Source organism: Pempheris klunzingeri, chromosome 3, assembly GCF_042242105.1.
Source record: "Pempheris klunzingeri isolate RE-2024b chromosome 3, fPemKlu1.hap1, whole genome shotgun sequence".
NCBI classification, from domain to species: Eukaryota; Metazoa; Chordata; class Actinopteri; order Acropomatiformes; family Pempheridae; genus Pempheris; species Pempheris klunzingeri.
The window spans coordinates 6,709,016-6,735,926 of record NC_092014.1 but is presented as its reverse complement, the minus strand read 5'-3'; the positions used below and the strand labels follow the sequence as shown (position 1 = coordinate 6,735,926).

General features: G+C 40.6%; 2 protein-coding genes across 2 annotated transcripts; both read left to right on the top strand.

The window, feature by feature from the left end:
* Nucleotides 1-267: 267 nt before the first annotated feature.
* Nucleotides 268-5,782, top strand: LOC139198970 (cytochrome P450 3A30-like). The gene is made up of 13 exons (XM_070827967.1): nucleotides 268-401; nucleotides 838-931; nucleotides 1,402-1,454; nucleotides 1,638-1,737; nucleotides 1,838-1,951; nucleotides 2,408-2,496; nucleotides 2,624-2,772; nucleotides 2,933-3,060; nucleotides 3,178-3,253; nucleotides 3,347-3,507; nucleotides 4,545-4,771; nucleotides 4,951-5,113; nucleotides 5,464-5,782. The coding sequence occupies exons 1-13, from the start codon at nucleotides 334-336 to the stop codon at nucleotides 5,551-5,553; spliced, it is 1,512 nt and encodes a 503-aa protein (XP_070684068.1). The 5' UTR covers nucleotides 268-333; the 3' UTR covers nucleotides 5,554-5,782.
* Nucleotides 5,783-10,849: 5,067 nt separating this feature from the next.
* Nucleotides 10,850-24,033, top strand: foxk1 (forkhead box K1). The gene is made up of 9 exons (XM_070827957.1): nucleotides 10,850-11,429; nucleotides 14,738-14,953; nucleotides 18,497-18,695; nucleotides 18,832-18,978; nucleotides 19,177-19,370; nucleotides 20,816-20,988; nucleotides 21,095-21,352; nucleotides 22,682-22,855; nucleotides 23,591-24,033. Exons 1-9 carry the CDS (start codon nucleotides 10,984-10,986, stop codon nucleotides 23,821-23,823), a joined length of 2,040 nt encoding a protein of 679 aa, XP_070684058.1. The 5' UTR covers nucleotides 10,850-10,983; the 3' UTR covers nucleotides 23,824-24,033.
* Nucleotides 24,034-26,911: the final 2,878 nt, after the last annotated feature.

The window sequence follows — 26,911 nt, the reverse complement described above, 5'->3', positions numbered from 1 at the left end:
CCTCCTCCTATGTTACATAAGAACTAAAACAAACAAATTACAACAGTTCATAAACTTAGTGTGTGCTCTTTCTTTCTTAATACAAGCAATAGAATAATTTAGGTCATAAAATTGCAGCGACACAGATGACAAAACTAATAATAATTATAAATGCTGCTTGCTTCCTCTGTTAATGATTCACCTGACATTGCTGCCTGCTATTGGTTGAACTCCTACACACTTTCCTTTCTCACGCAACAGGTCTGTGCAGCAGGAGTTAAAAGCCTTTGTTCCTGATTTCAGGCTCCAGGTAAACTTGTGCTGCTGTTGACAGAACAGAGAAAACGTGCAGAGATGGGTTACTTCTATTTCTCTGCTGAGACATGGACCCTCCTGGTGGCTTTCATCACACTGCTATACGTGTAAGTGTTTGACAATATTCTTTTCCAGGTCTTTGGACTTTTTTGTGTGTTCACCCCTGTATTTGCCTGTGTGTGTGATAAAAATCTGTTGTCAGTCATTATGGTCCTATTCTGAGGAATTTTCTATCACACGAACTGAGGTCAACTACAACAGCATCTTATGTAAGACTGAAAACAACGATCTATGCTGACAATATAGCTTTTTTGCAAGTGTGTGGTTGACAGGTAAAACTTTTATTTAAAATCAGTATTATTATTAGTATTCTTTAATAATAAAACTGATAACAATACCTTATTGCATTCCCTTTTTATTGTAATACCGTATTATTTTATGTTTTTGTCTTGTGTTTTTATATATATTCTTATATTATCTTGTGCTTTTATCTTGTTTGTGTCATGCCTGTTTTTGTTTGCCTTCTTTGTTTGTTTTGCACAGTTATACCTGCTGGACCTATGGAACATTTAAGAAAATGGGCATCCCTGGTCCCAAACCAATCCCCTTTTTTGGCACTATGCTGGCATATAGAAAGGTTGGTAAATATACCTTGTCAGAGGCAATACATCACAGATTCATGCCAAAACAGGAGTGGCTTTTTAGAAAGAATGTTGTTACTTAGGATACCACTGACCTTTCTGAGAACTGTTTTCAGAAGAAAATAATGCTAAAATATCTGGTAGAACATGTTTCATAGTGAATTCATTTTGCATTAAAACTTAGAGGAAAGGTAGAACTAATTAAAAAATATTTGAAGTATGATCTGTCAGTGTCTGTTTTACGTTATTTTTATGCAATAGAATCTGCTTTGACAGGAAGACGCTCAGGTGATTGAGTAAAATGTACCTTGTAAACATGCACCATATACCAACTCTAAAGCTGTTATTTTTAGTGATTTACAGATTTAGACACACATTTTCATGCTACAAATATCCCCCCTATGCTAAAGTTGACTGAAAAGGCTGTTTTTATTCTTAATCCGTTAATTATTATTCTTGTACACAGGGATTCACTAACTTTGACACAGACTGCTTCAAGAAATATGGAAAGACATGGGGGTAAGTCAGCATGTTGTACACTGTGTGTGAGTTTCTGTAGCCTATATGCATATAATGTACATTTGATTGTATTGCATTTCTTTACGTTGTATACCTGTTTTACAAAGGTACAATTATTTGTGACTGCATAAAAAACTCAACTATTTTTCTAGTTATTATCTGTTTTATTCTTATCACATTTAGCATTTTTGATGGCCGTCAGCCTGTGCTGTGTATCGCAGATTCCGCCATGATAAAAACTGTCCTGATAAAGGAGTGTTACTCTCTCTTCACCAATCGCAGAGTATGCACACTCACCATTTAACACATTCAGTCACACATAGTTACTCCTTTTTAGCTGAACTCTCCTCATCATTGGCCGGTGTTTCCCGTCTCTTTTACAGAACTTCTATCTGAACGGGGAACTGCACGATGCCGTGTCAATTGCCGAGGATGAAAAGTGGAAGAGGATCCGTAGCGTCCTCTCTCCCTCCTTCACCTCGGGAAGACTGAAAGAGGTACAGCCCTCTCCTGCTCTGTACATCCTCTGCCCTTTATGGCATGTTGAACAGAAAATTTTTCAAGCAAGGTCTATGTTGTAACTTGATTCTCCCCAGAGTAGTGGTTCCTAAAATGTTTAGCCTTTGACCCTTTCAGATCAAGCAATTTCTACTTTTGAGCTCTCGTCACAGTTTATGGTCTCATCGTGGACATGAACAGTTTTTTTTTCCTTCTCAGATTGTTTCATTTGACGGATGTTTTGGAGGCCTAAAGGGATGATTGTCTTAGTGTTTCACAAGAAACACAAAACAGAAACACAAACAAAAAACCTTTCTTTATCACAAGATGATAAAGGGGATAAAGAAAGGGATTGACCCCCAGGTTAAGAACCACTGAGGAAGCAGAAACAGGACCTCTGAGCCAGTGCCCTGTACTGTGTAATCTATTCTATTTTTTCTCTGTTTGTGTCTCAGATGTTTTCTATAATGAAGCGCCACTCTGCAAACCTAATCACCAGCATGAAAAAGAAGGCAGACAAGGACGAACCCTTAGAGCTGAAGGAGTACGAACATCTTATACTCCCAACACATTCCATTTCTTTACGTTAATCCAGAAAATTTGTGCAAGTCTTTGCAACTCTTTTTAAGTATGACCGGATGAGATATCTGATGTGTTTATGTGCTCTTTAGGTTCTTTGGACCCTACAGTATGGATGTCGTGACCAGCACAGCCTTCAGTGTAGACATAGACTCTCTCAACAACCCCTCAGACCCATTTGTCACTAATATCAAGAAGATGCTGAAGTTTGACTTCTTCAGCCCTGTCTTCCTTATTGTTGGTACAGCATTGTTTTTACTTCTGTAAAATGCGGCTATTTCTAATTGTGCCCTTCACTTGTCTGGTAAACCAAAAACATCTGTAACCTAGTGTGAGTGTTTATAGTTGATCCACTCTATCTTGTATCCTTGATAAATGTGTTGCATTCTGCTTAATTCCAGCTTTCTTCCCCTTCATGGGTCCTATTTTTGAGAAGTTGGCGTTTTCCTTTTTCCCCAAGGCTGTCACAGACTTCTTTTACGCTGCACTGCAAAAGATAAAGTCCAGCCGAGAGGCTGCCAAGCAAAAGGTGTGGCTGCTTGTGTGTGTGTGTGTATGTATGTGTGTGCATATGAACATATACAGTATGTATATCAGCTGATTCAGAAATGTAATCAAAGGTATTCTCATATATGTTCTCTTTTAGAGTCGAGTGGATTTCCTTCAACTGATGATCGACTCCCAGAAACACAATGACCCCAATAACGTGGAGCAGAATAAAGGTGACACACACATACAGCCATGCACAGTATCTACACATACATAAAGCCAGATTGTAGCACTATTCTGAATCACATCTCCTTGTTGTCTCCCAGGTTTAAGCGATCATGAGATCCTGTCTCAAGCAATGATTTTCCTTTTTGCTGGCTACGAAACAAGCAGCAGCTCCCTCGTTTTCTTGGCTTACAATCTGGCGACAAACCAGGATGTCATGAAACGGCTGCAGGAGGAGATTGACGCCACCTTCCCAAACAAGGCATGCTGGGAGTGGGGAGAGGGCAATGTTTGTGGAAGTAGGAAGCAGGGTCTAAAAATAATTCATTTAAGGCAGCTTTCATTGTTTTTGTCCACTTTGGGGCAGAGGAACTCCACAACAACTTGACAAACATACTAACATACTAATTTACATCTCCAACAGGCAACATGATCATTGAGAGTTAAGTGAAATATTCACTTTTCTTTTATCTGTGCCTTGGTTTCCACCAATTCTTGAGAACTATCAGAGTCATTAGCTGCTAGTTGCTGAAATTATGCTCCTTTTTTTTACATACATTTTCATTTCCATTTTGAATCCAACAGCAGTTGAATCAACCAATCAACTAGCCTGACGCACAGATCTGCATCATGTGTATATTGGGAGAAGCATAATCTCAGTTTAGGTTCTACAGCTGTTCCCAAACATTGTCTGTCTGCTAACTGGGGCTGGGCAGGAGCCTTTTTGCTTAACAAAAACTACCTACTGTTGGTAGAAACAACAGTGAGATTGGAATTTGCAGGCCACACAACCAAAACAATGACCTAAAAGAGGCTAAAAACTCCAGTAGAGCTGGGTGATAGAAGAACACACAAGCAAACAAGGTGTAAATAATGATGAGATGATTGTAGGAAAAGTTTGTCACTTTTGGGTATGTTTCTCCCATGTTTCCAGTCTTTGTGCTAAGCTAAGCTAACTGACCGCTGGCTGTAACTTTATACATACCAGACGGATTGAGTGGTGTCCATCTTCTGATGTAACTCCATATAAAAAGATGGCAAGTAAGCTTATTTCCCATACCAAACACTTTTAAAGTAAAACGCAGTACTGTTCAAGCACTGTGGTGTTGGATACTATACTTTTAAAGCGTATCAGTAACAGTGTTTCTTAACCTCAGTACCTCCATCACCCATCTCTGTATCCCTTTAGCTCTTGTTGTACTTCCTGACTTTGCCCAATATAACAGAGTAGTGGTCCTCTCCTGAGTGGCATAAGTAAGTATTCATAGCAGTCACGTGTGTGTCCATGTGTTTGGGTAGGCTCCAGTTGATTACCAGGCTCTGATGCAGATGGAGTATCTAGATGCCTCCATTAACGAGTCTCTCCGATTGTATCCCATTGCTCCACGTCTGGAGCGGGTGGCCAAGGCAACTGTGGAGATTAATGGCCTTGTGATTCCAAAAGATATGGTCGTCATGGTACCCACATGGCCCCTGCACCGGGACCCTGAAGTGTGGCCTGAGCCGGAAGAGTTCAGACCCGAGAGGTATAAAAAGGATTTATATGATTTATATGTTTGTGTTTACCAAACAGCTACAGATCTGATCTCTGCAGGTCATTGCCTCATTTTCTGTTATTGAGATGCTATCATATATATATGTGTGTGTGTGTGTGTGTGTGTGTGTGTGTGTGTGTGTGTGTGTGTGTGTGTGTGTGTGCCTTCAGGTTCAGCAAAGAAAACAAAGAGAGGATTGATCCATACACATACATGCCTTTTGGGGCAGGGCCAAGGAACTGCATTGGGATGCGATTTGCTTTGGTGATGATGAAACTAGCAATGGTGGAGATCCTCCAGAGGTACAGTTTCGCTGTGTGTGAGGAGACTGAGGTGAGACCACAGATGTTAATCTTTAAACTGCTTGTTGCTAGTTTTATGGTGTATAAACAATCCTTTCCAAATATTAGGAACTACTTGTTTGACAGAGATATTGAGGGTTATATAAGGCCAAAGGTAGCAAAAATAGCCATATCAAGATCTGTCTGTTCAAATATCAAAAGGTGCTACCTAAGACAAAGAATACAGCTGATACTGTATGTGCTAAAATGTCAAATAGCACACTCACTAAGCTTTTTGTTATTTGCATGGGGTTTCTACCCTCGGTGATACTAAAATAACAAGGCATAGGTTTTTGCTTTGTTGACTTTGTTCACACCTCTTCTTGTGTTATTTCCCACCAGATCCCCCCAGAGTTAGACACCCAGGGCCTTATATCGCCAAAACGACCCATCAAACTGAAGCTGGTGCCACGTTCTGAACCCTCAAGCTAAGAAAACAACAAGATGAAGATAAAGGATAATCACGACATATTCTGAATAAACTTCATGTCAATTTTTCATTCATTTTATCTGTGCTAGTAGTGTAGTTAGTGTAGTGTAGTTAGTTAGTAGTGTGCACTTTCTCTGTATGAGTTACTCTCTCGTTTGTCTTTCCTAACCTGAGTGGCAGATGGATCATCTGTAAAGCCTGTGTTAACAATAAAGGTTAGTTTGGAGTTTTCCCATGCACACTGTCATTCTTTTGATCACTGTTATAGCAACATAAAACTTCCAGGTGCGACAAATGATAAAAAATGGGACTGTACAACACCAGCATGACAAAGAAAATGTATAAATATGAGGGATATTTCTCTCCTAGTGAGTAAAAACACCTTACATTACACTGTGATGCCACACAGCAGCACCACTTACTATTGTCAAGTGTAAAAGTGTAAAATATGGCACGGAGATAAAAAAAAAAGTCAGTGGGTCAGTGGGAAGTACTTAGATCCTTTACTTACGTAAAAGTACAAATACCACACTGAAATACGCTGTTACAAGTACATTTTTCATTTTAAAATCTTACTTAAGTAAAAGTACATTTGCAATCAAAATTATTCAAGCTCCAGAGCAAATTAGGTGTGAACTGTGAACTGTGTCCAATGAATATCTCGAACAAGAACACTAAGACTACAGGCGGTTTCTCCAAATACAAAACACAAAATACCACTTTTAGTGACTGCTGCAGTCTCAAAATTATTCAACACCCTGAGCAGAATCCCTCATGAGAGCACTCATTTGCAAATCAGGTGTTGTCTCAGGCACACCTGTCACAACTAATTACAGGCCTCATTAGTTGCATAAGTTGTGCTGGAGATAGAACACATCAAATACCTGGACTGGCCAGGGGTTTGTTCACAGTGACGTTTGGTTACATGTTAGAAATATGGGTAAGTCAAATGAAATGTCCAAAAAGTTAAGAGAGGAGATCATTGCCTTTCACAAACAAGCAAAAGGACACAAATAGACAGCAAAGGCACTGAATGTTTCTAGAGATGTTGTTGGAAGCAAAGTTCACAAGTTCAAAGCTAAAGGAACAGTGGCTACACTACCTGGACGTGGCAGACGGGAAGCTATCAACGACTGCCACCAGGTTTCTGAGGAGGCAGGTGGCCAAAAACCCTTGAGTAACTGCAAAAGACCTGCAGCAAGTGGGCACAGAGCTTTGTGATTCTGCTCTGTGGAGCGATGAAACAAAACTGGGACTTTTCAGCTCTATGGATCAGCGGTATGTCTGGCGGAGGAAGAATGAGACATTCGCTGAAAAGTACATACTGCCTAAAGCGAAGCTTGGCGGTGGCTCTGTGATGCTCTGGGGCTGCTTTGCTTCTTCTGACACTAGAAACCTACAGCATTTGGAGAACAAGATGGGTTCAATCAAGTATCAGGAAATCCTTGGAGAAAACGTCAGGCCGTCCGTGAGGAAGCTGAAGCTTGGACATCATTAGACCTTCCAACAAGACAATGATCCCAGGCATACCTCAAAGTCCACCAAGGCGTCAGATAAAAGTTACGGAAGATACCCGAGTGGCCGCCACAGTCGCCTGACTTCAATCCCATAGAAAGTCTATGATGTGATTTGAAGAGGGCGACTGCAGCACACAAACACAAGAATATTAGAGAGCAGGAGTAATATTGGTTGTGTTAAGCTATTTAAATCATTCTTGTTTAAGTTTTCCACTGAACACAGCTGCATTTTTTTTCCTATACACCTAATTTGCAAAGGGGATTGAATAATTTTGAGAAACTGTGAGTATAATTGGGAAAAATTACTTTAAGTTTTAAAAGTGAACGTGCACAATGCAGAAAAAATGTCCCCAGACACAAAATACTGATTATTATCTTGATTATTAAGCGTTCGTTTGGTTTGAAAACACAAAAGTGAGAAAATGCAAAAGTGAGAAATGCCATCAAACAATTACTGAGAGCACAAAGTGGCACTATTGTCCAGTGCAGCATTGTCTAGTAGCAGATGACAAATTAGTAGAATAAATGAAAAGTACCAAAATATTGGAAATGTTTTGCATAAAAAATGACTTAAATGATGAAAATAGTTGCAATATAATTTTCTGTCAATACCTTCGTCCTGATCAATCCACTGATCACTTTAGCTGTGCTTGTATTTACTGCCTATTAGTTCGATTTAATAAAACATAAGAAACGTTTCTCATCTCTTTTATATTTTGTATGTGAAACTCTTCATTTGTAAAGTAACTAGTAACTGGAGTTATCAAATAACTGTAGTAGTAAAGAGTTCCACAAGTAGCATGAAGACATACATATAACGGGAATATGTGCAGTACTTTGGTAAATGTATTCACTTATATTCAACTACTGAAAAGTGAAGAAAATTCATTCGGATATCAGCCACAGTGAGTTAATGTTTGACCAGATAATTCGGGTATAAAGTGCATTAAATGACCCACTGAGGTTTCTGTGTGTGTTCCTGAGCCAGCTCTACCTCTCTGAGTGATTTATATTACAACAGCGCCCTCATGTGGATGGTCTGATTTATATTTTTTGCTCATTTGTTCACTACTCCATGTGCTCCTACTCCTTCACAAATCCATTATCCGACTTTTTCAACCATCTTGTTCTTTCCATGTTTATAAACAGAGGGCAGACATGAAAAAAAGAGAAGAGAAAAGAAAAAAAAATCTGAGGAGAGCAAACCAGCTGCCCTGCAGACTCTACATGTTCTTGAGGCTGGGACTGAGAAAAATGTGCACTTTATCTGCTGAAAATAGCTGAAATATTACCCCAAACCTATCAATTAAATGCACCATTTTCATGTATCTTGGTTTGACGCTCAAACTGTAACTTAAAGAAGAATTTAATTAACTGTAATGACTGAATTGTTATGATTTTAGTGGCAGTAAATTCTGTGATTTATCAATTTATTCAATTGATATCCCCCATTTTTACTTCACATGATAATATGCACTGACTAAAAATGATCCAGATCCTGATCCAGGACACACATGAGAGTGGAGAACTGTGTTAAGTGATCACTTCTGAATAAACCCACTGCAGATCATAAATCTGGACCTCCAGTTTCCTGGAATGACGACATGACCTGCAGCCTATCGACCGAGGTGCGTTCACGGCACAGAACCTGCAGCCATACTGGCAATAATGCTGTGAATTAGCCAACTTTTTTTTTTTTGCAGTTTTGTTCATATTTCTACCGTCAGCATTATTAATATCACAAATTTTTGAGGTATTTTTTCCCGACGTAGATTTTCTCGACTTTTCTCTACCACTGCAACATGACGTGCTGATCTGTGAACCATCAAACATACAGATTTCTCTCATGCACCTCTATTTCCAAAACTAGATTTTAGCAGCTTATTACTGGACAGTAACAGAGCTATACACCCTTGATTTTATTTTTGTCTATTTACTTATTAATCTTTAAATTTATCATCTTTTCATTGTGCTTCTTTAATAATGTTCTGAGGCTTTTTTGCCCTATATCAAGCACTTTAAGATGACATACAAATAAACTTGCCTTGCCTTGTTGCTCATGTTGTTCTACAAACCAAAAGGATGTGATAACTCCCACATAGATTTAGTCTATAATGAGCCCAAAAACCTGTTCACTTGGGATCAAGCAGATTTCTTGTTTTTCTTGTTTTTGTTTAGACAAATCAAAGTGTTGTGAAACTGGAAAGTGTTCAAAGTGTCTACTGAAGTGCTGAATAAATATTTCCAAGACCTGAACCAATATGGCTGGAGTTTAGCTGTTCAGAAATAGTGTAACTTCAATGACAAAATGTGAAAAACACGTTACTACACTAAGAAATTTAAATGTGACTTTGCTGGATGATATCACATTAGGAGGACATGCAGACAGGTGACAAATGAAAGGAAAAACCTTAATAAATGCGTGAAGACACATATTGAATCCAGATGCTTCCACACAGATGCACTAGATGACACAATTAACCAACTGACATCCAATCTGTTGCAGGTGTATAAGCAGAAGGAGGAAAAGACCTTTGTGACTTTGAAAGAAAGTTAATTGTTTGGGCTTCAGTGGGTGGAAAGTGCTGGAAAGTGCTTCAGCAGGAACAGTGACTAAAGAGACATCTGCATTTAGATCTATGGGAAAGACATCAGTAAACAGTGTCTGAAATTGTGGATGTTTGATGAATTAGATGAGCTTGCATTAGTGCCATATGTAAGGAAAAACGTCCTCATGTGCCTGACAACGACAGTGCAGGTCATGATCACACTAGTGAGAACAAACCCTTGACAATTACATAGAGGGGCGTTTTATGGCAGGGTTGCAGTTTATGAACCCGTCATTAGAAAGATTAATGCACATTTGAGAGTTCAGTGGTGCAAAAACCATTTTACACCAAGAAAACAGTACAGGCATGAACATTTGACCCCTTCCATGAGAGGATCTGAGGCTCTGTAATGCTGTGGGGGACACTTTGCTGGGATGGTTTGAATCAACCTGTTCCCTAAGAGAGGGGGATCACTGCAAATCCATAGAAGAGTAATCACCTTTTTCCTATGATAACACACTTCTAACCTGATGTGGGTGGTCTCTTTCAGGATGTCAACAGCATAAGATAAGATAAGATGACATAAGATAACATAAGAAATGATATCCCTTTATTAATCCCATGGTGGAGAAACACTATTACAGCAGCAAGTAAGCAAAAGTAAACTTCAATAAAACAATAAATAAACTAGTGGACAGAAATATACACATAAAAAGTAAATACAATTTAAACAAGATCAAGTATAAAAATAGGGACAAACTACACGGGAATATAAAAAGTATTGCACAGTAAGTGAGGGAAAATCTGTTCTATACCCCCATCCAAAGGACAGAAGGGGTCACAGAATGGTTTGATATGTGTGAAAAAATAATGAGTGTGAATCACATGCTATGGCCTCATCAGTCACCAATGGGAAACGTTAGTCCTGTTTGAAAGCGCTCTCCACCACTATTATCATCAAAACACCAAATCAGGGATTACCTTTTGACAGAATGGTGCTCTTGATATTGAACTCTGAAGCTGCTCTGGCGGCAACACCTTACTATGACACTATATTATTTTTTTCCTTACTTTGTCACTAGTCTGCATGTCAATTAGACGCAACTTCTGTCCTGTGTATACGATGTAAGCGTGAGAGAGTGTTGTGTGAATGTACTCATAGCAGTAGTTTACGAGGCGGCCCTGAACGCAGCAGCCCCGTTCCCGGAGACACTCCGGTCCCGTTCTTGCGCCGAACCGGACTCCATGTTGTTCCGACAGCCACGGAGCGAACAAGTGCTGTGACCGAAAACTCTCACGTTGCAACTGTGTGTGTGCGAGAAGTAAAGTGTGCGCGCGTGTGAGTGTGTTGACCCTCCGAGAGAAGATGGCAGACTACCGGGACGACACCGGAGCTCGAGCCCTGCTTGCTTTGCAGTCCGCACCGTGCAGTCCCGTGCGCGTCTCGGTGACCTCGCACTCCTATCATCAGCCCTCGCTCGCCCTCTTGGGTCCTCCGGTGATGGACACCCGCGCCGATGCCGGGATCCTTCCCGTGCGCCTCGCTTGTCCTCCTCCGCAGGCCCTGGCCAGACTCGAGGGCCGGGACTTTGAGTTTGTCATGCGCCAGAGGACGGTCACCATAGGCCGGAACTCGTCTCACGGCTCCGTGGACATCAACATGGGCCACTCGAGCTTCATTTCACGGCGACACCTGCAGCTCAGCTACGACGAGGCGACCGGTTTCTCCCTCCGGTGTTTGGGCAAGAATGGCGTGTTCGTTGACGGGGTGTTCCAGCGGAGAGGGGCGCCGCCGCTGCCGCTGCCCAGAGAGTGAGTGCAGTCAGTTAGCCTAGCCGCTACCGACAGGCTAATTATGGCAACACGGTGCTTCGCTGCCGCCAAACTTTAGTGTTCATTACAAACATTTACCGTGGAGCTGATGTTATGGTATAATGTGTATCCCCTTAAACGTTGTCCCCCCTGGACACACATCAGTTCAGTCAAACTGTAAAACAGCATCTACACCACTGCATGTGGGGTATGTTTAATACATAACTAATCATTCCTTACAGTTTTGGTGAATAGATGAGCTTTCTAAACACTTTTAAACAGACAAACCATTAACTCCATGTTTGCACGGGGGACCGATTCCGACGGGGTTACAAAGTTTGTCATAACACCCCTACTTAAAGCGGTTTGATTTAGCCTGATCGAGTTTAGCTTCGGATAAGTTTACTGTAACCTCGGTTTGGACAGTGAGGTAGTAACATTAGAAGCCAGTAAATATTTCCACTTTATCTGTGAACTTTTAATTGTTATTCACTCGTCTAAGAGGCCCAACGGACCCCTTCAGGGCAGCTTCAAACACCTTGTGAATTAACCTAGCTACTTTTAGCCGTTAGCAAATATAGCTTCATCTGGCCTATCATCCAGCTTCAGCACAAGCTAGTTAGCAAACGTTTAAAATGTTAATGTTTGCCGATAATTTCTCACAAAAGACGTGTTGTCATATTATGGTAGAAGTGGCTTTATATCATTCACAATCCTAAAATGTTTTTTTTTTCACATGAATGTCTTCTGGCTGCTGGTAAAAGTTGTGTCTCAACAGTTTTCTGTGCGATTGCGTTTGCTAGCTGTGAGGCTGTTAGCCAACGTGTCGCCGTCACGTAAACATTAATGTAAACAAACGCACCCCTGACAGTTCAGCTCACGAGTTTTGTCTGGAGAGGTGTGTTTGTTTTGTATTCAAAACTTGAAATGGTTTTTTTTTGTTTTTTTTTTGTGGAAATCATCTGGTGTTTAAATAAGGGTTTAGGTTTATTGTCACAGACACAGTTGACTGTTTACTGACACAGGAAATGTTAAAAACTGAAAGCTATGACTGTGTGTGTGTGTGTGTGTCAATCATAGGGTGGAGCGGGAGGAGGAGGTGCAGGTTGGAGGGTGGTGGGGGGGAGGGGGAAATGTGCCTTTATCTTCTCTGATTGGCTGTAAAGACTGTTTGGGGGTGTGTCGGGCATTGAACAGGAAGTGCAGGCTGTAATGACATCCTCGTTGCAGGAGCACATGGAGTAAACACTAGACCTGCAAGCCAAGGCCACATTCAACACAGCCATGTTTGCATGGTTGTACTGGTCCTGAGAGCTGTCCCACATGTACAAGTTAGCAGGAAAACTGTGCTGAGTTCAGATTAGAATCTATAAAAATGTGGATGACGGCAATTAATTAGTCATTTTAGTTATTCTGGTACATTAACAGTATTTATACATTGTGATCATTTTCAGCTTTGAGTCACTGTGGATTCATAAGGTGATCTGACACTGCTTAACACTTTAATATCCACATATCTTTTCTGATTAAGCTGAGTACCAATACAGTACAATACACCTCACTTAATAGTTGCTTATATTCACACCCTTCAAGTCAAAGTTTAGTAGTGAAACCTTTGGCTTAAATTACATCTTTGAATCTGTGTGGTTTTGTCTGTATCATCTTCATTCATACAGAGACTGCCAATTATTCCTAATTTGCCTTTTTTTTTGGAAACATTTCAAAAGTTTGCTTAAAATTTGCTTGACATTTCATGGGAGCACGGCTATTGTCTCGCAGTAAAATACATAATCTTCCCAGTTGTTGTACTTTTGCAGGGTGCAACAATTTATTTATGATGTTTTCTTTGTTTTGTTGTATTTTATTAACCCTGTACCTTCTTAAGCTGTCAATGGCCTGCAGCAAAGAAGCATCCACACGTATAACGTTGGTTGGTATGATGTGTTTCAGATGATGAGCAGTACTCTGTAGCGTGGTAAAGAAGCTTAAATTTGGTCCAATTAGACCATTGAACATTCTCACACTCGCCCTGTAGCAAACACCATTCAAAATGTCATGTGAGTTCTTTGAACAGTGACTTTCTGTGACTCCACTCTCAGAGATGGAACCCTGAAGCTCTGTCAGAGTTACCACAGGCCTCTTTCCTCCCTCACTAGTGCTCCTCTTACAGTATATGGATCCTCAGTTGTTGACGATGGATGGCCTGCTCTAGTCAGAGACAGCTGTGATCAGACTGTTCAGGGCTTCAGCATTAGATTTGCAGCTGCAATTTTCTCAGGACAATGGAAAAAAGAGAGTATTTCTTTTGCATTTTTTTTATCATAGACTGCTGCAGCTGTCTAAAACTGCTTATGACATGTTTGTGGTCCTGTTTGGATGTTTTTGTTTGTTTTTTTTCCTACAGGGAGGCCTAAGTCTGAGCTCAGCACCCCTAGAACTGTGGGGATTCAGTTTCTTGCTCAACGACACAATCGTTATTTTTGGTCAGATAGGGTTGCCGTCATAAAGACTTCACTACATTAAACATGCAACGTTGCTGCCAGTACCCCTAGGAAAAACTAGAAATATTTACTTTAGTTATTAAGGTTCCATTGTTAAACATTTACTCATCCCTCACACACAGTTGTTTTCAGGGGTTTTGTTAAGGCTTGAACTGACTCGGGCCTGGACTGATCCTTGCTTTTATTGAGGTAGTTGTCCAGAACTGTTAAAAGAAGAGGAAATGCAGGTCAAATGGCTGTTTGGTTAAGTCTACAGCAGCCAAGTTTTTTTGTCCACGAAATGTGTTGACTAAAGATATTGTTATATTATAAACAAGTCCCTGTAGTTGAGGGGAAAGTGTCACTGCATGATGATATGATTTAGATTTTATAAATAAAATGCTAATAACTGTTAGCATTTTGTCACTTGCTGCAGATTTGTTGTCAATTTGTTGTGCAATTTAAAACACATCATAATACTGAGTTTAAAGTTTATTCTTGACCTTGGAAACAATAGTTGACAAAACATTCACAACACAAGGCTCATTTAGTAGCTGCTCTCTAGTTTTTGACTGTCTCACACGATGACCCTCAGCAGATGGAGTTTGCCTTGTTGTCAGGGTACTTCAAATGTTCAATTTTAAATCTTTCTGAACATTTACAGGCGAAAAGTTTGACTCCCAAGGCAAGAAGTCTGTTGATGTTAAAAATAATTTTATAATGCCAAGCTGTCAAGTATTGTATAGTAGAGAAGGCACTAATCAAACTTTGTCTCTGTTTGTCTTTGTCTCTCCCACCACGTCTCCCCTCTGCTCTCCTGCTCTCCAGGTGTGTGTTTCGTTTTCCCAGCACGGTAATCAAGATCCAGTTCATGTCGCTCCTGGAGCCTGAGGAGCACAAAGAGAGGGAGCAGCCCTCTCTTCCCCCTCGCCCTCTTCTGCCCCACATTTCCCCCCTCAAAATAAGCATTCCCACAATGCAGCAGCAAGAAGAGCACATCAGGGCATTTGGCTCTCCGCAGCCCTCGCCCACAGGCACCATCAGGTAAGGATAGACCCCCCCCACACACACACACACACTCACACACACAATGACATGAACTCCAGTAGGTATTCACTTAATCACACAAACACAGCATGTGACACACTTCATCAATGCAAAGCCAATTGTCCACATTTGGCAACAAGAGTCAGTGTTTTTACTTGAAAAGCATTTGGAAGCTGTCGCTTCATTGTTGTGACTGCTTAAGCTCAGTGCTGAGCGTACTGAGCTTTAATATGTTTTGATTTAGCCTCCAGTTGTGAGTTTAAATAGATATTCATAGCTATGATGAGTCAATAATTTCAGCAGCTAAATCAACAGCTGTTTTAATAATTGATCAACTGTAATTTAATTAGCAAAAAAAGCCTCTTTAGTTTTGAGGATTTGTTGATTTTCTTTCTTATGTGATGGTAGTGCTGGGTAGTATATTGTCTATTTACAGTATATTGTAAACAAGATACAGTAGTAGGCAATCCAGGTTATATCAATATAGTTTAATATTGCATTAAAGTATGTAACATGTTTTTTCTGAGAGGCTGTGCCAGGGTTTGTATCTCTGCTCTCTCTCAATGAACACGCAACCCCTCACCCACTCGTTCACATGCTATTTCCATAAACTCACAGTGCAGATCTATCATCAAAGATAATTGAAATGGTTTCCTTAGGTAGTATCATTGTTTCCCAATGTGCACGGAGCGCGGCTGTTCTTAGCTGCAGATGGTCTCAAGCTCGTTAAACTTTAACGCTACAGCTGGGTAGGCTGCACTATTTAGCTAATGCTAGTCTGAAAGTGGATCGTGCTGATCTGCTGAATCGAGGCATAAAAGTTAAACAGCGGACTGCAAACATTTTCCAAACGGTGCCTCAGATGTTGAATAGTACTAGCAGTAAGCACATTGCTAGCAACACCACCAGCTCACAGAGGGGGTAGTAGTCTGTAGTCTTAGACTGTGAAGTTTCTAACAGGGAATTAGAGCCAGGGATGCGTTTAAGTGCAGCAGCATTTGAGAATGCACAAATCTAAATATACAGTTTTTTTCACGCATTTCATTTATTGAAAACAACTTTGATCTGCTTCTTCAGCTTTAAAGATATTTTTAAATTTTGTATTTCCAAATATAGCATGGATGACAACCACATCACCTGGGATATTTCTCTATGTAGGAGAACTGTCAGCAGCTTCTCCTCCTTCTCACCATATAAAAGTACCTCCAACATCTCACACGTGGCTCTGACTTACAACACAATATTTTGCCCATTTCGGGCTAAATATTGTGCCTGTGTGATAGTAAACTTAAGGTTATGGACTGTTGGTTGGACATGATAAAAATGTACGTAACACTTCATTTAAACATTATTGCATTAAGTTGACACTTCCATAAGCTCTTGTTTCCTTGTTTTGGCAAGGCAGGAGGTTGCTTGTTTTCAAAAATAGCAATCAGTGATGGCAGGACATGCATGGAGACTGAAAACCTCTTTACAAAACAACTCTTTAAAATCAGTTGTATTTTTGCATGTCACATGATAGATAGATAGATTACACATTAAGTGCTTTAGGTCTATCAAAGTATATGTGCTCTTTATCTGTTTTGTGTCTGAGCATGTTTACTCGTGTTTTTCCAGTCATCTGTGTGGATTAGCAAACATTTGAGGCTTCATTTCCTTTGCTTTTACTCATGTCCTGTTGTGGCCCAGAGGCCTGTGGTTAGGGTTTCCCCAGACACATACAACATCAGTCACTTTTCATAGATAAAAGCTGGTTGATCAGCTGCGGCGGTGTTTCTGTTGAGATGGAAGCCTGCACTCTTATGAGCTGTGATAGCACATGTTTGAAAATCACAGCTCTATAAATGTATACAGCATGTGCAACTGGCAAATGTGGTGGTGCTGAGTCTGCCCTCTGGTGGTCTGTGCTGGTTCTTACATCCTGCGTCCCCACCAATGTCAGCCTGTGTGCGCCTTCCTTATATGGAAGGGCTGCAGCTTCGAGGTGTGTGATTGGCTGTTCGGCAGATTGTTTTGCCAGTAGGCCGTTTTTCCGTCCATTCGTGGTTTCCTTTTTTCAGAGCCCCCTACCCCTCCCTCTCAGCCCTCAGCTCCTGTTCTCTCACACGTGGACAAACACACACAACACACACACACACACACACACACATTAAAGACACTCATAAACTGCTCCACTACTTTCACTGTGGCCTTTTTCGGGCAGATTGTTGTGCCACCTTCCTTAACCAGCACCACATACAGTACATGCAACAGAAGAGTATTGTGTAAAAGCACATGCTCCCTCTTAAAACACCAACAGTGTCTCTTCACAGGGTGCTAAGAGTCACTTTTCCTGTTTGGCAACTTAAATGAACTGTATATAATAACATTCTTCTCCCCCTGCCAGCATTCACACTTGCTGAAATGAGTGAAATGAGCTGTTGCAATTGTGTCAAAGGAAAGCAAAGACAACCTTCACTCCCTCATAACACAACTTTTAATGAATTTTAATGAAGTATAAGTAAGTAGAGTTACAGATGCAATCACGTTTTTATACTTAAGATGTCCCTGAGCAGCATAAGACGATTTTGTTCGTCTTCATTCATTTTTCAGCGCTGATCTTACAAAGCCACTTTCAAAACAGAGCCTGCAGTCTGGTTTCCCCAGCCAAAAAATACAAACATATTCTGTGTGTGTGTGTGTGTGTCTCTGTCTTTGTACCTTTGGCTCTCTGTTGCTAAAGGCAAATCAAAGCACAGTGACTCTCCCAGAAACCAATGTTTACTTTACTAACAGAAGCAGGTGTGTGTTTAATAACTTGCTGGGTTTTTTCTGTCTCTCAACAGCAACAGATAAAACCCAGTCAATAATTAACATACTTTTGAGTATTTCTGCTCATTGTTGTGTGCTTTATGATCATTTTGTGTGCCCAGGACACCTTGGATATGAGCTGTAATCATTTTTCCAAAACTTGACTGTTGTGTTTGTAAGGGAAATTGTGTCTTTGTGCTGTTGTACTAAATGTGTCACTAGTTTGCTGAAAGGATCATATTCAAAATATCAATTGTGTTTGTTTTAAATTGCACTTTATTATCAATTAAAATGCAATTAAATCATCAGAAAGACATTTGTTTACTTTTTGCTTTTCCTGTTAAGATATTCTCAAAAAATGTAAACTTTTATTTGTACTTTCTTCAACTTTATTTGAGTATTTCAGTATATAGTGTTAAAATTGAAATGAGGAATAGAAAGCAAACTATTTAAGTCACGAGTCAGTCATTTTTTTTTCATCAATCATTTATTTTACCTTTCTTTTACATACTAGCAGCATTAATCTCACTTCACAAAAGCCTTTGTGTTTTGTGTAGGTTTGTTTAATGGTTTCTTAGTTATTTGACATTTCAGAATGTTAGTTTTATGTATGCAGAGACTTAAGATGAGATTTATTATACATATAGTTATATGCTTTATATAAATATAGTTTATCTACTGTATTGCTTTCAAAGGTGGCCCTAAGTCATCACTTAAAGCCATTAACACAGACTCTTTCCCCTTTTCTAGTGTTCCTAACTCCTGTCCGGCTAGTCCACGAGGGGCAGGGTCATCAGGGTATCGCTATGGACGCAACGTGACCTCTGACCTCCAGTTAGCAGCTGAATATGCTGCCAAGGCTGTTTCTGAGCAGAGACGAAGCATTGCTGAGCAGAGAGGTGGGGGAAGTGAGCAGCGGGGGGAGTCAGCTGGAGGAGACAGCCCCAAGGTGAAAACCCAGTAACATCAAAATGAGTTAACTGCCTCAAAGAATATATCATTTTAAGTTATAATAATCTATGTATTCTAATTGTCTTGCACAGTATGTGCTTCAGGATGTTAACACTTGTGTCTCGTTCATGCAGGATGAGTCCAAGCCACCATATTCCTATGCACAGCTGATCGTCCAGGCCATCTCTTCTGCCCCGGACAAACAGCTGACTCTTAGTGGCATCTACGCCCACATCACCAAACACTACCCCTACTATCGCACTGCAGACAAGGGCTGGCAGGTATGGGCTTTCTGTCCTGAACTTGATGGTAATGGCTTGGTTTGCCCTGACAATCCATTTGTAAGATTATGGTTAAAAGAAAGAAATCATCTCCTGTCTCCATAGGCCATACAAATCAAGTTCTGCGATACCTGCTCACAGCTTAATATTTCTGTGTCCAGTGACAAAAAAACTGTGATTTATCTTGCCTTCCTCCAGAACTCAATCAGACACAACCTGTCTCTCAACCGCTACTTTCTCAAAGTGGCCCGCTCTCAAGACGAGCCCGGGAAAGGGAGTTTTTGGCGTGTGGATTCTGCTTCTGAGAGCAAGTTGGTGGAGCAAGCCTTTAGGAAAAGACGGCAAAGAGGGGTGGCTTGCTTTAGGACGCCATTTGGACCCCTCTCTTCTAGGTAAGTGGGCCTTCAGCGATATGGGTGTGTGTCCACATACATACACACACAAGCAGTGTTGTCACGATACCAATACCAAGTTTAGTATCACGGTACACAATACTGAAATACTATTGATTCAATACCTAATATGCCAGACACCAAATTTGCCCAGAGGGATGATCACATTTTGGACTTCACAGTTTAACAACCTTATAACACTGAAATGTGTGAAACAAACTTGCTGGACAAAGTACAAAAACATTAGTATCAAAATGTGCTGAGCGACTTCATTTGTAACAGAGGGTTCAATATTTACCTAAGTTTCAAAACCCTTCCATCTCTCATTGGAGTGAATGGAGCCAGTAAACTTCGCCAAGCACCTCAGTGACACCATTCCTCTCCAAAGACTACAGAACAAGACCGCTTAGCGAATATGCTAGCTGGCTAGCCATCTGGTAGGATGGTGGTGAGCTGCTATTATATTATTACAGTGTAATTATACGAGAAACATGGCGTACTAGTAGTGTAGCGTATCAGTGTCGGGCCCACCGCACTGTATCGTAAATGGCCTGTCACACGTATTAGAAAATGTGGCGAGGTTTCCCTTGCACACACTGTTATATGCACCTTTTTGCATACAGGCTTCATTATGTCACTGGGTTCAGGGTTATGCGACCCACTGAATAGGCGAAGTAGTGTTCATCCCGTCATGCGTTTGGCCCAGCTGTGCTGATGAATGACTTGTCCCACGCTGGTGAGGGCATTCACCAAAATGGAAACTTGTTTAGGCTTTGGAACAGTTAAACCTCCATGACTTAAAAATATACAATACAAAGAGTATTAATTGAGCATGTTTACAGCTGGTGGGTTCCTGTCGACAGTTTTACAGACATCCCTTTTACAGTGGTGGTTTATGGAAAAAATGCTTTTTGGGCCACAGTGGATTTTTCATTGTAATACTCAGTAGGCCACTGGGAAAAGTTGGACGCAAGACTGAGCTGTGGTCCGGTATCCAGTTCTATAATAGATTAATGCTCACGCTGTGTCAATCTGGATGAATCTTCTGACCGTACAAGTACCTGACTCGGCTAGTTGTGCTGTCACCTAGTGGAGATTCAGACACATAACGAACGTTGGCAAATTCCAAAACCAAATCGTTTTTGACAAAAATGTATTTAAAAAAAGTAACACCAGAATACTGTGCAACACCACATACATGACTGTCAGACACACTTAGACACATGCTCTGTGGCCTCTGATTTGACTCAGTTAACCCTTTCTTCCCTCTCTCTGCTTCTGCTCCTGGCCATCATTTGTTTGGATAGAACAAAGTAAGTCTCATTCTAGGTTGCTATATTCAGCTGAAGGTACTGGCAGTGAAGGAGCTCTGTGTGTTACTAGAAGTCGATATCGATGTATTCATTGATTTCTTTTCTTTCTCCTCTTCATTCCTTATTTTTCAGGAGTGCCCCTGCATCCCCAACCCATCAGGGACTTCTTTCTCCTCCCTCCAGCGGTCTGCAGACTCCTGAATGTCTGAGCAGGGAGGGCTCTCCTATCTCCCACGACCACCACGAACAGCTGGCTAACAAACTGGCATCCGTACCTGAGTACAGGTACTCTCAGAGTGCCCCAGGTGAGCCTGCACATCATCGCACACAAAATACATTCAAACCCACATGAAGGCTTTCATATACACTATAAAATAGGTGAAATCGTTTTTTCCATCTGTCTCTGTGTAGGATCTCCAGTCAGTGCTCACCCTGTCATCATGGCTGCCCCCCATCACCCAGCAGTCCTGCCCTCAGGCCAGGGGAAAGCCCTTGCTTTGGTTCCAGGTGGTGGCTGCCAATGCCAGCCCTTCCGCGTGGTCCAGAACCCCCCTCAGTCTTCTGTCACCATGGTCCGGGTGGTTACCAGCACCCCTCTAACTTCCAACCCTCCGAATGGATACAGCGCCCCCTCTGGTGGAGGAGCAGAAGGCAACAGTGAGCTCAGAGGTACAGCAGAGGGAATCTCTTTCACAAGTGCTCTGTCTGCATTGTGTCATAGATTAGTACCTGATTATTACATAAGTCGGTCTGCTCATCTCCAGTTTCAACAGTTTAAAGCTGTTGTGGGCTTGTTGGCTTCCATAATTGTTTTCTTCAGTATTGTGAAGATTTTTAAAATGGCGTCAGTTTGCTTTTAGCTCCCACACGTTTTATCAGCAGTGTGCTGGACATTTGGCTCCATTCAAACACTCATGTCGAAGGTAAAGGATGACTGTACGCTGTTAGTTTAGCAATTGTGATACTTTGTAGTATAATTATCAATAATAGATCTAAAATGGGGCTTATCAGTTGAACTGCAGGTGAATATTGACCAGACCATGTGTCACTTTACATTACATAGGGATGTATTTTCTTGTGTTTGAATGTTTATCGAGTTCATCGCTTATGCAGGAGTAAGGGATGATTCTCAAAGTTAGCAAAAAAAAGTCAAGATGATAAAGAAAAAAAGGGAATTCAAAGTAGAATGAACACAGAGATTAATTAATGAATACCACAACTCTTGACCAGTTAACATTTGGATTATTGCCCCTGTTTGGCACTCACACTTTTTGTGTCCAAGTTCTTTGCACTAATGTTGAACATGTAAAGTTTGAGTTAAGTGATACCATATTATGGTTTGTGTGACTATAAAAGTTACAGGCTAACTTTTTTTTCACTTTTGGCCTAAATTATAAACATATTCTGCCATGAACAGAAGCCTTTTGTGAAGCAGAATTTAACTAAAGGTCTCTGTGTGCACAGTTACATTCAGGTACATTAACATTAGCTGTAGAAACAGGCAGGCTTAATGGTCTCCAGGAAGAGAAAAGACTTTGTTTGTTATGGAATGTAAGTGAGATTGAAGATGACGACTATTTCATCTTTTATTGTTCATTATATGATATAAGGGCGATGCTTTCTAGTAAAATGTTATTCTTTTTTCTTATAAGTTCTTCTGGATAAACTTAAGCTGTGTTGTAGGATGGGAACATTTTTTGTGACAAATTGTATGCGTTGACTTAGAGACAAAAGACAAAGATGTGGTATGTAAGAAGTGATGTTCATGTCTGACAAATATTTCACCAATGTATTGTTGTTTTTTGTGCCCTTTAAGACCATGTGGGCTGGGAATTTAGATGCACCTGATAAAATAACGTAACTAACATAACCCAGATTTTTTCATAAAAGTCCTTTATCTTTGAGATTTTGCAGTGATCATACATGTGCCGTTCCAGAAACATTTAGTAGTTAGTCTAACTTTTACATGCTCCAATTGTGTGTCTGTGTTTATCTCAGAAGCCCAGCTGAACAGAGAGCGAGTGATCCAGACGGTGGACAGTGCGGTGCACGTGGGGGATGGGAGGAACCTGATTCCAGGTTTACATCAACTTCCTGTTCGTCCTGTCACCCAGAACGGCAAACACACCTCTGCTGCTGTTGCCACAGCAACCAGCCTTGCTAATGCATCTGGTAAGATCTTTCAGCAATCACTGCCTTACATATTGACAAGTCATCATTATGAATATAGATGAATCAGCAAATCACAACCAGCTTTATTTGCTAAGTGTGTGTACACATACAAGGACTTGCACAGAAATGGATTTACAGCAAAACCAGAACAACACAGTAAACAAACAAGTAGAAACATTTAACTTAAGCATAAACCTTTACCTAAGTGCAGATGTAACACGTTTCCAATGTAACCAGTGTGGACCTTTGGGTGAGGTCTCCCCCTTTTCAACAAGGTCCACATCAGGTGTTTGGAAAGCAGGGCAGCCTGATGAGAAATGGGCTACTGGAACAAAACATACAAGGACCACAGTAGAGGATAGAAATCTATAAGAAAGTATTTGAGTAATAAGTATAAATAATGCAAAATAATGCAAACAAGACAACAGTGCAAAGAAGTGAAAAGATGCTGGAATAAATGTGCTATGATTATGTACAGGTTACTTTATATACATGAGGTAAGTCACAGTATAGTATTTCTATTTGACAATGTTGATATACAAACTATAATTCAGAATAAAGAGGTACAGTGTGTTTTGTTTTACAGGGTTACTGCACAGAGATTGTTTCTGACATTGAATGATGGCTTTAAGAGTTCATCAGAGTGATGGAATGAGATAGAAGATATACTAAAATGGCATGCAGTCTGCATACACTCGTTTATTTACGTACATGTACTCTTCATTCCCTCTCCAGGCCTGAGCAGTCCTCTCCAGATCTTGGCTGCGCAGGCCTCCAGCTCCCCCCCAGTGCAGGTGAGCAGACAGCCCAGTGCGGAAACTTTAGCCGAGCAGCCAGGTGAGCCGCAGGCCAAGCGGCCAAAGATGGAGGACGAGGGCGGGACCGACTCTGCTCACCATCAAGTCACAGCGGCCCAGCAGCCTGTCATCGTTGCCATGACATCACAAAGCCACGACCCTAGGAAGTAAAATCCAGGGCCTCTTACCAGGTACCCAATGGACAGCCTCCTCATCGTCCCCTAACTGCTTCGCTTTTTATACTCATTTGATATGACTGCAGCCGACATGGCCAAAAAATGTACAGGCAGCCTCTCTCAACAGAAGGGAATTCAATCGTAAGGAACACATATTTTGGTCAAAAATAGATAAAACCTTTCAAATACATGCTGAATGTAAAAATCAAGTAAATCTTTCAGGACTTTTTCAGCTTTACAATCTTTTTAATGTAATCCACCATTCACTGACAACATAAACAAGTAAGGACATTAAGCTTCTGAGAGCATTATGCATATTGAAATCATTTCAGCACTACTTTTACTACGTGAATGTTGGACAATATCTCAGATACAAGCGTTCCTCCAGTTGATGGATCCGATGCATCAGTCACTCTCAGGCCAAAGAACTCACCTCTCCTGCACTTCAATTAGAGTCACTGCCTGATTTAAAACCAGGGAATGTGTGTTCAGAGATATGACATGGCCGGCATTTACAGAAGAAACTGTGATGATCAGAGCTGATATAATGTGTAGATTTACGCAGTCGTGGACAGAAAGATGGAGAGGACTTAGCTGCATATACCCAGACCAGGCTGATGGGGCTTGGGAGGGGGTTAAGAATATGATTGTACTCTTCATAAGGCAGTCCCTACAGAAAAGACAGGCGTCAATATTAAGGCCTAGCCCAGAATGTGAGGCGTCTCTTCTTGCCTTCTCCGTAAAGCACAAACAGAAAGGGGTATTGTTTTGGAGGAAGAGATGAGCGGAAATCCAGGAAAAACCAACCAGGACTTTGCAGTTTTCGCTTCACTTTGGTTTATCAGTGTGAAGCTCCCCAGAGTCAAGATGAAGAGCCAAGATGGAGCAGAGAAGGGCAAAAAAAAAAAAAAAGAGGCAACTATTTGGAGTTGATTGAAGTGGAGCTAACCTAATGTAGACAAACTGATTGTTTTAATTTTTTTTTCTTCTTGTTTCAGTAGTGGTAACAGGAGAAACGGAACAGCCTGTGCGTACAGTTTTGTTTGTCTTAGCACAGAAAAGCATTATTGTAATAATCCTTAAAGCCTTAAATATTTCTACATTTTGTTTTGTCAGTTTATTTTAACCTTTAGACAGCTTTACCTTTTTAGATTAACACAGCGCTTCTTTAACTGTAAATGATCGGCGACACTACAGTGGTGACAGTTATGTTGCATCAGTAGACTCAGCTTTTCAGGGGAAGGGTGGGACCAACACACGACCACAAATTTCAACTGCTCTCTTGTCTTTCTGTTTTCTGTATGGTACTTTGGGCATCTTTTCTACTCTTGGCTCCTCACTCTTTTGCTTTCAATTTCCCCTAACTTCTCCCAATCTACCTCTGTCCCTGTCCTCAGTGAGCAGTCTCTGTCTTTGCTGTCTGCACAGCGGCATCGAGCTGTTGGCAATTCCCGTCACAGACACTGCCTTAATTAGATATTCAGCACTTTCTCCCCCTCTCTGTATTCTCTCATTCTCACTCTGCCTTTAGCTTTTCCGAACGTCCTCGCACAGGCCTCATTTTTAGCCGGCAATCAGGCACAATTTGCGCAAGATTTCAGTGATTGTTGTTGCACATTATTAGAAAAAGACAAAAAAAGATGCGTAATGATTGTATGCTGCTCTATCTGCTAAATGACAAAGCTATTTAGAAGGTATTTTTTTTTCTTACTTTGGAAAAAAATAAAAAAATATTTTGCTATATGTAAAAACAGCTGTCATCAATACGTAAACATTCTGGAAATAGAGAAGTATATGTATTTTTAAATGTTTCTGTTTTTGTGATTTGTTAAAATGTGTAGCACAAATTAAAATTCCTCATTGACTTAAATGTTAAATTGTCGTCTCTTGTGTGACCAGGCTTCAGCCATGTTGGGTACGACTCCACACTGCAAGTTGTTCTTTGCATTTGTTGACAAATGACAGAAGTGCAAGTATCCAACAATTTTAATTATTAAGTACCATCATTTTTAACAGTATAAATAATGAACAGGGAGAATAGACATGCGTGACACCGTCGTACAAACCTTGAAACGCACAAAAATAAAATGTTACTGCAAAGAAGTTAACAGAATCAAAAGTGGAGAGTAAAACAAAGCTGATGGAAAAAAGAAACAGTTTGGAATGAAATATTAATCATTGTGTAAATTTATAAAATGGAAATGACCAAGAAAACGGCAACAGTTGTTACCATTAGTTCTGAATTGATTTGTCAATTTCTGAGCTAAAAAATATTAACTAGTTCAACTTTTTTAAATACTTAATAATAATTGAACCTGTTGGTTTGGAGCCTTGGATGAAAAAAAAAAAAAAAACAGACTGAGCATGTCTGACATTTTACAGACTTGATGATTAATTTGAAGAACAGTCAACAAATTAATCAATGATGAAAATAATTACAGTCGCAGCTCTAGTCCTTCAGTTTGCTGTGTGATGGCCTCTTTCAGCCACATCTTGGCTCCTCTTATTCTGAGCCAGTGGGATCTGCGGCTGCGTGAGCTTTTCTTCTCTCTGTGGAGGGTCGTCTCAGGCCGGCGGAGGGTCACTGCTCCTGAGAGCTCAGAGCAAAGCAGAAGGCCAGGCAGCAGAAAACTGACTCAGCTTTGAAATAAGGACTTTTCAAAAGGTGACCTGTTATCGTTCTGGCTGCACCTCTTTTACACTTTCTCTCCTAGAATTTTACATTACAGCCAAAACTAAGTTCTGTCTGGTATCTAGCCATGCAGATAGTTTAGCTTTACTGTAAAGATATGCCTCTGAGATTTCTGCCTCTACCCTAACAGATCTCACTGTGAACAGTCTTCACTGAAACTTTCTATCAGAGAAATGAAAACCACAGTGACGTCAGTAGATTATCCAGAGTGGGACGCTACATCTGGAAGGACCACAACCAAGATTCCTTTAAACCTCCATTGTATTGATCCGTAGGCAGAAATCTCAAGACCAAAAACAGAACTATCTGCATGTCTGGAGACCAGTACAAGTAAAATATAAATGTTTTTGTAATTTGGGGTGTTCCTAAAACAAACCCAAAACTAAAAATC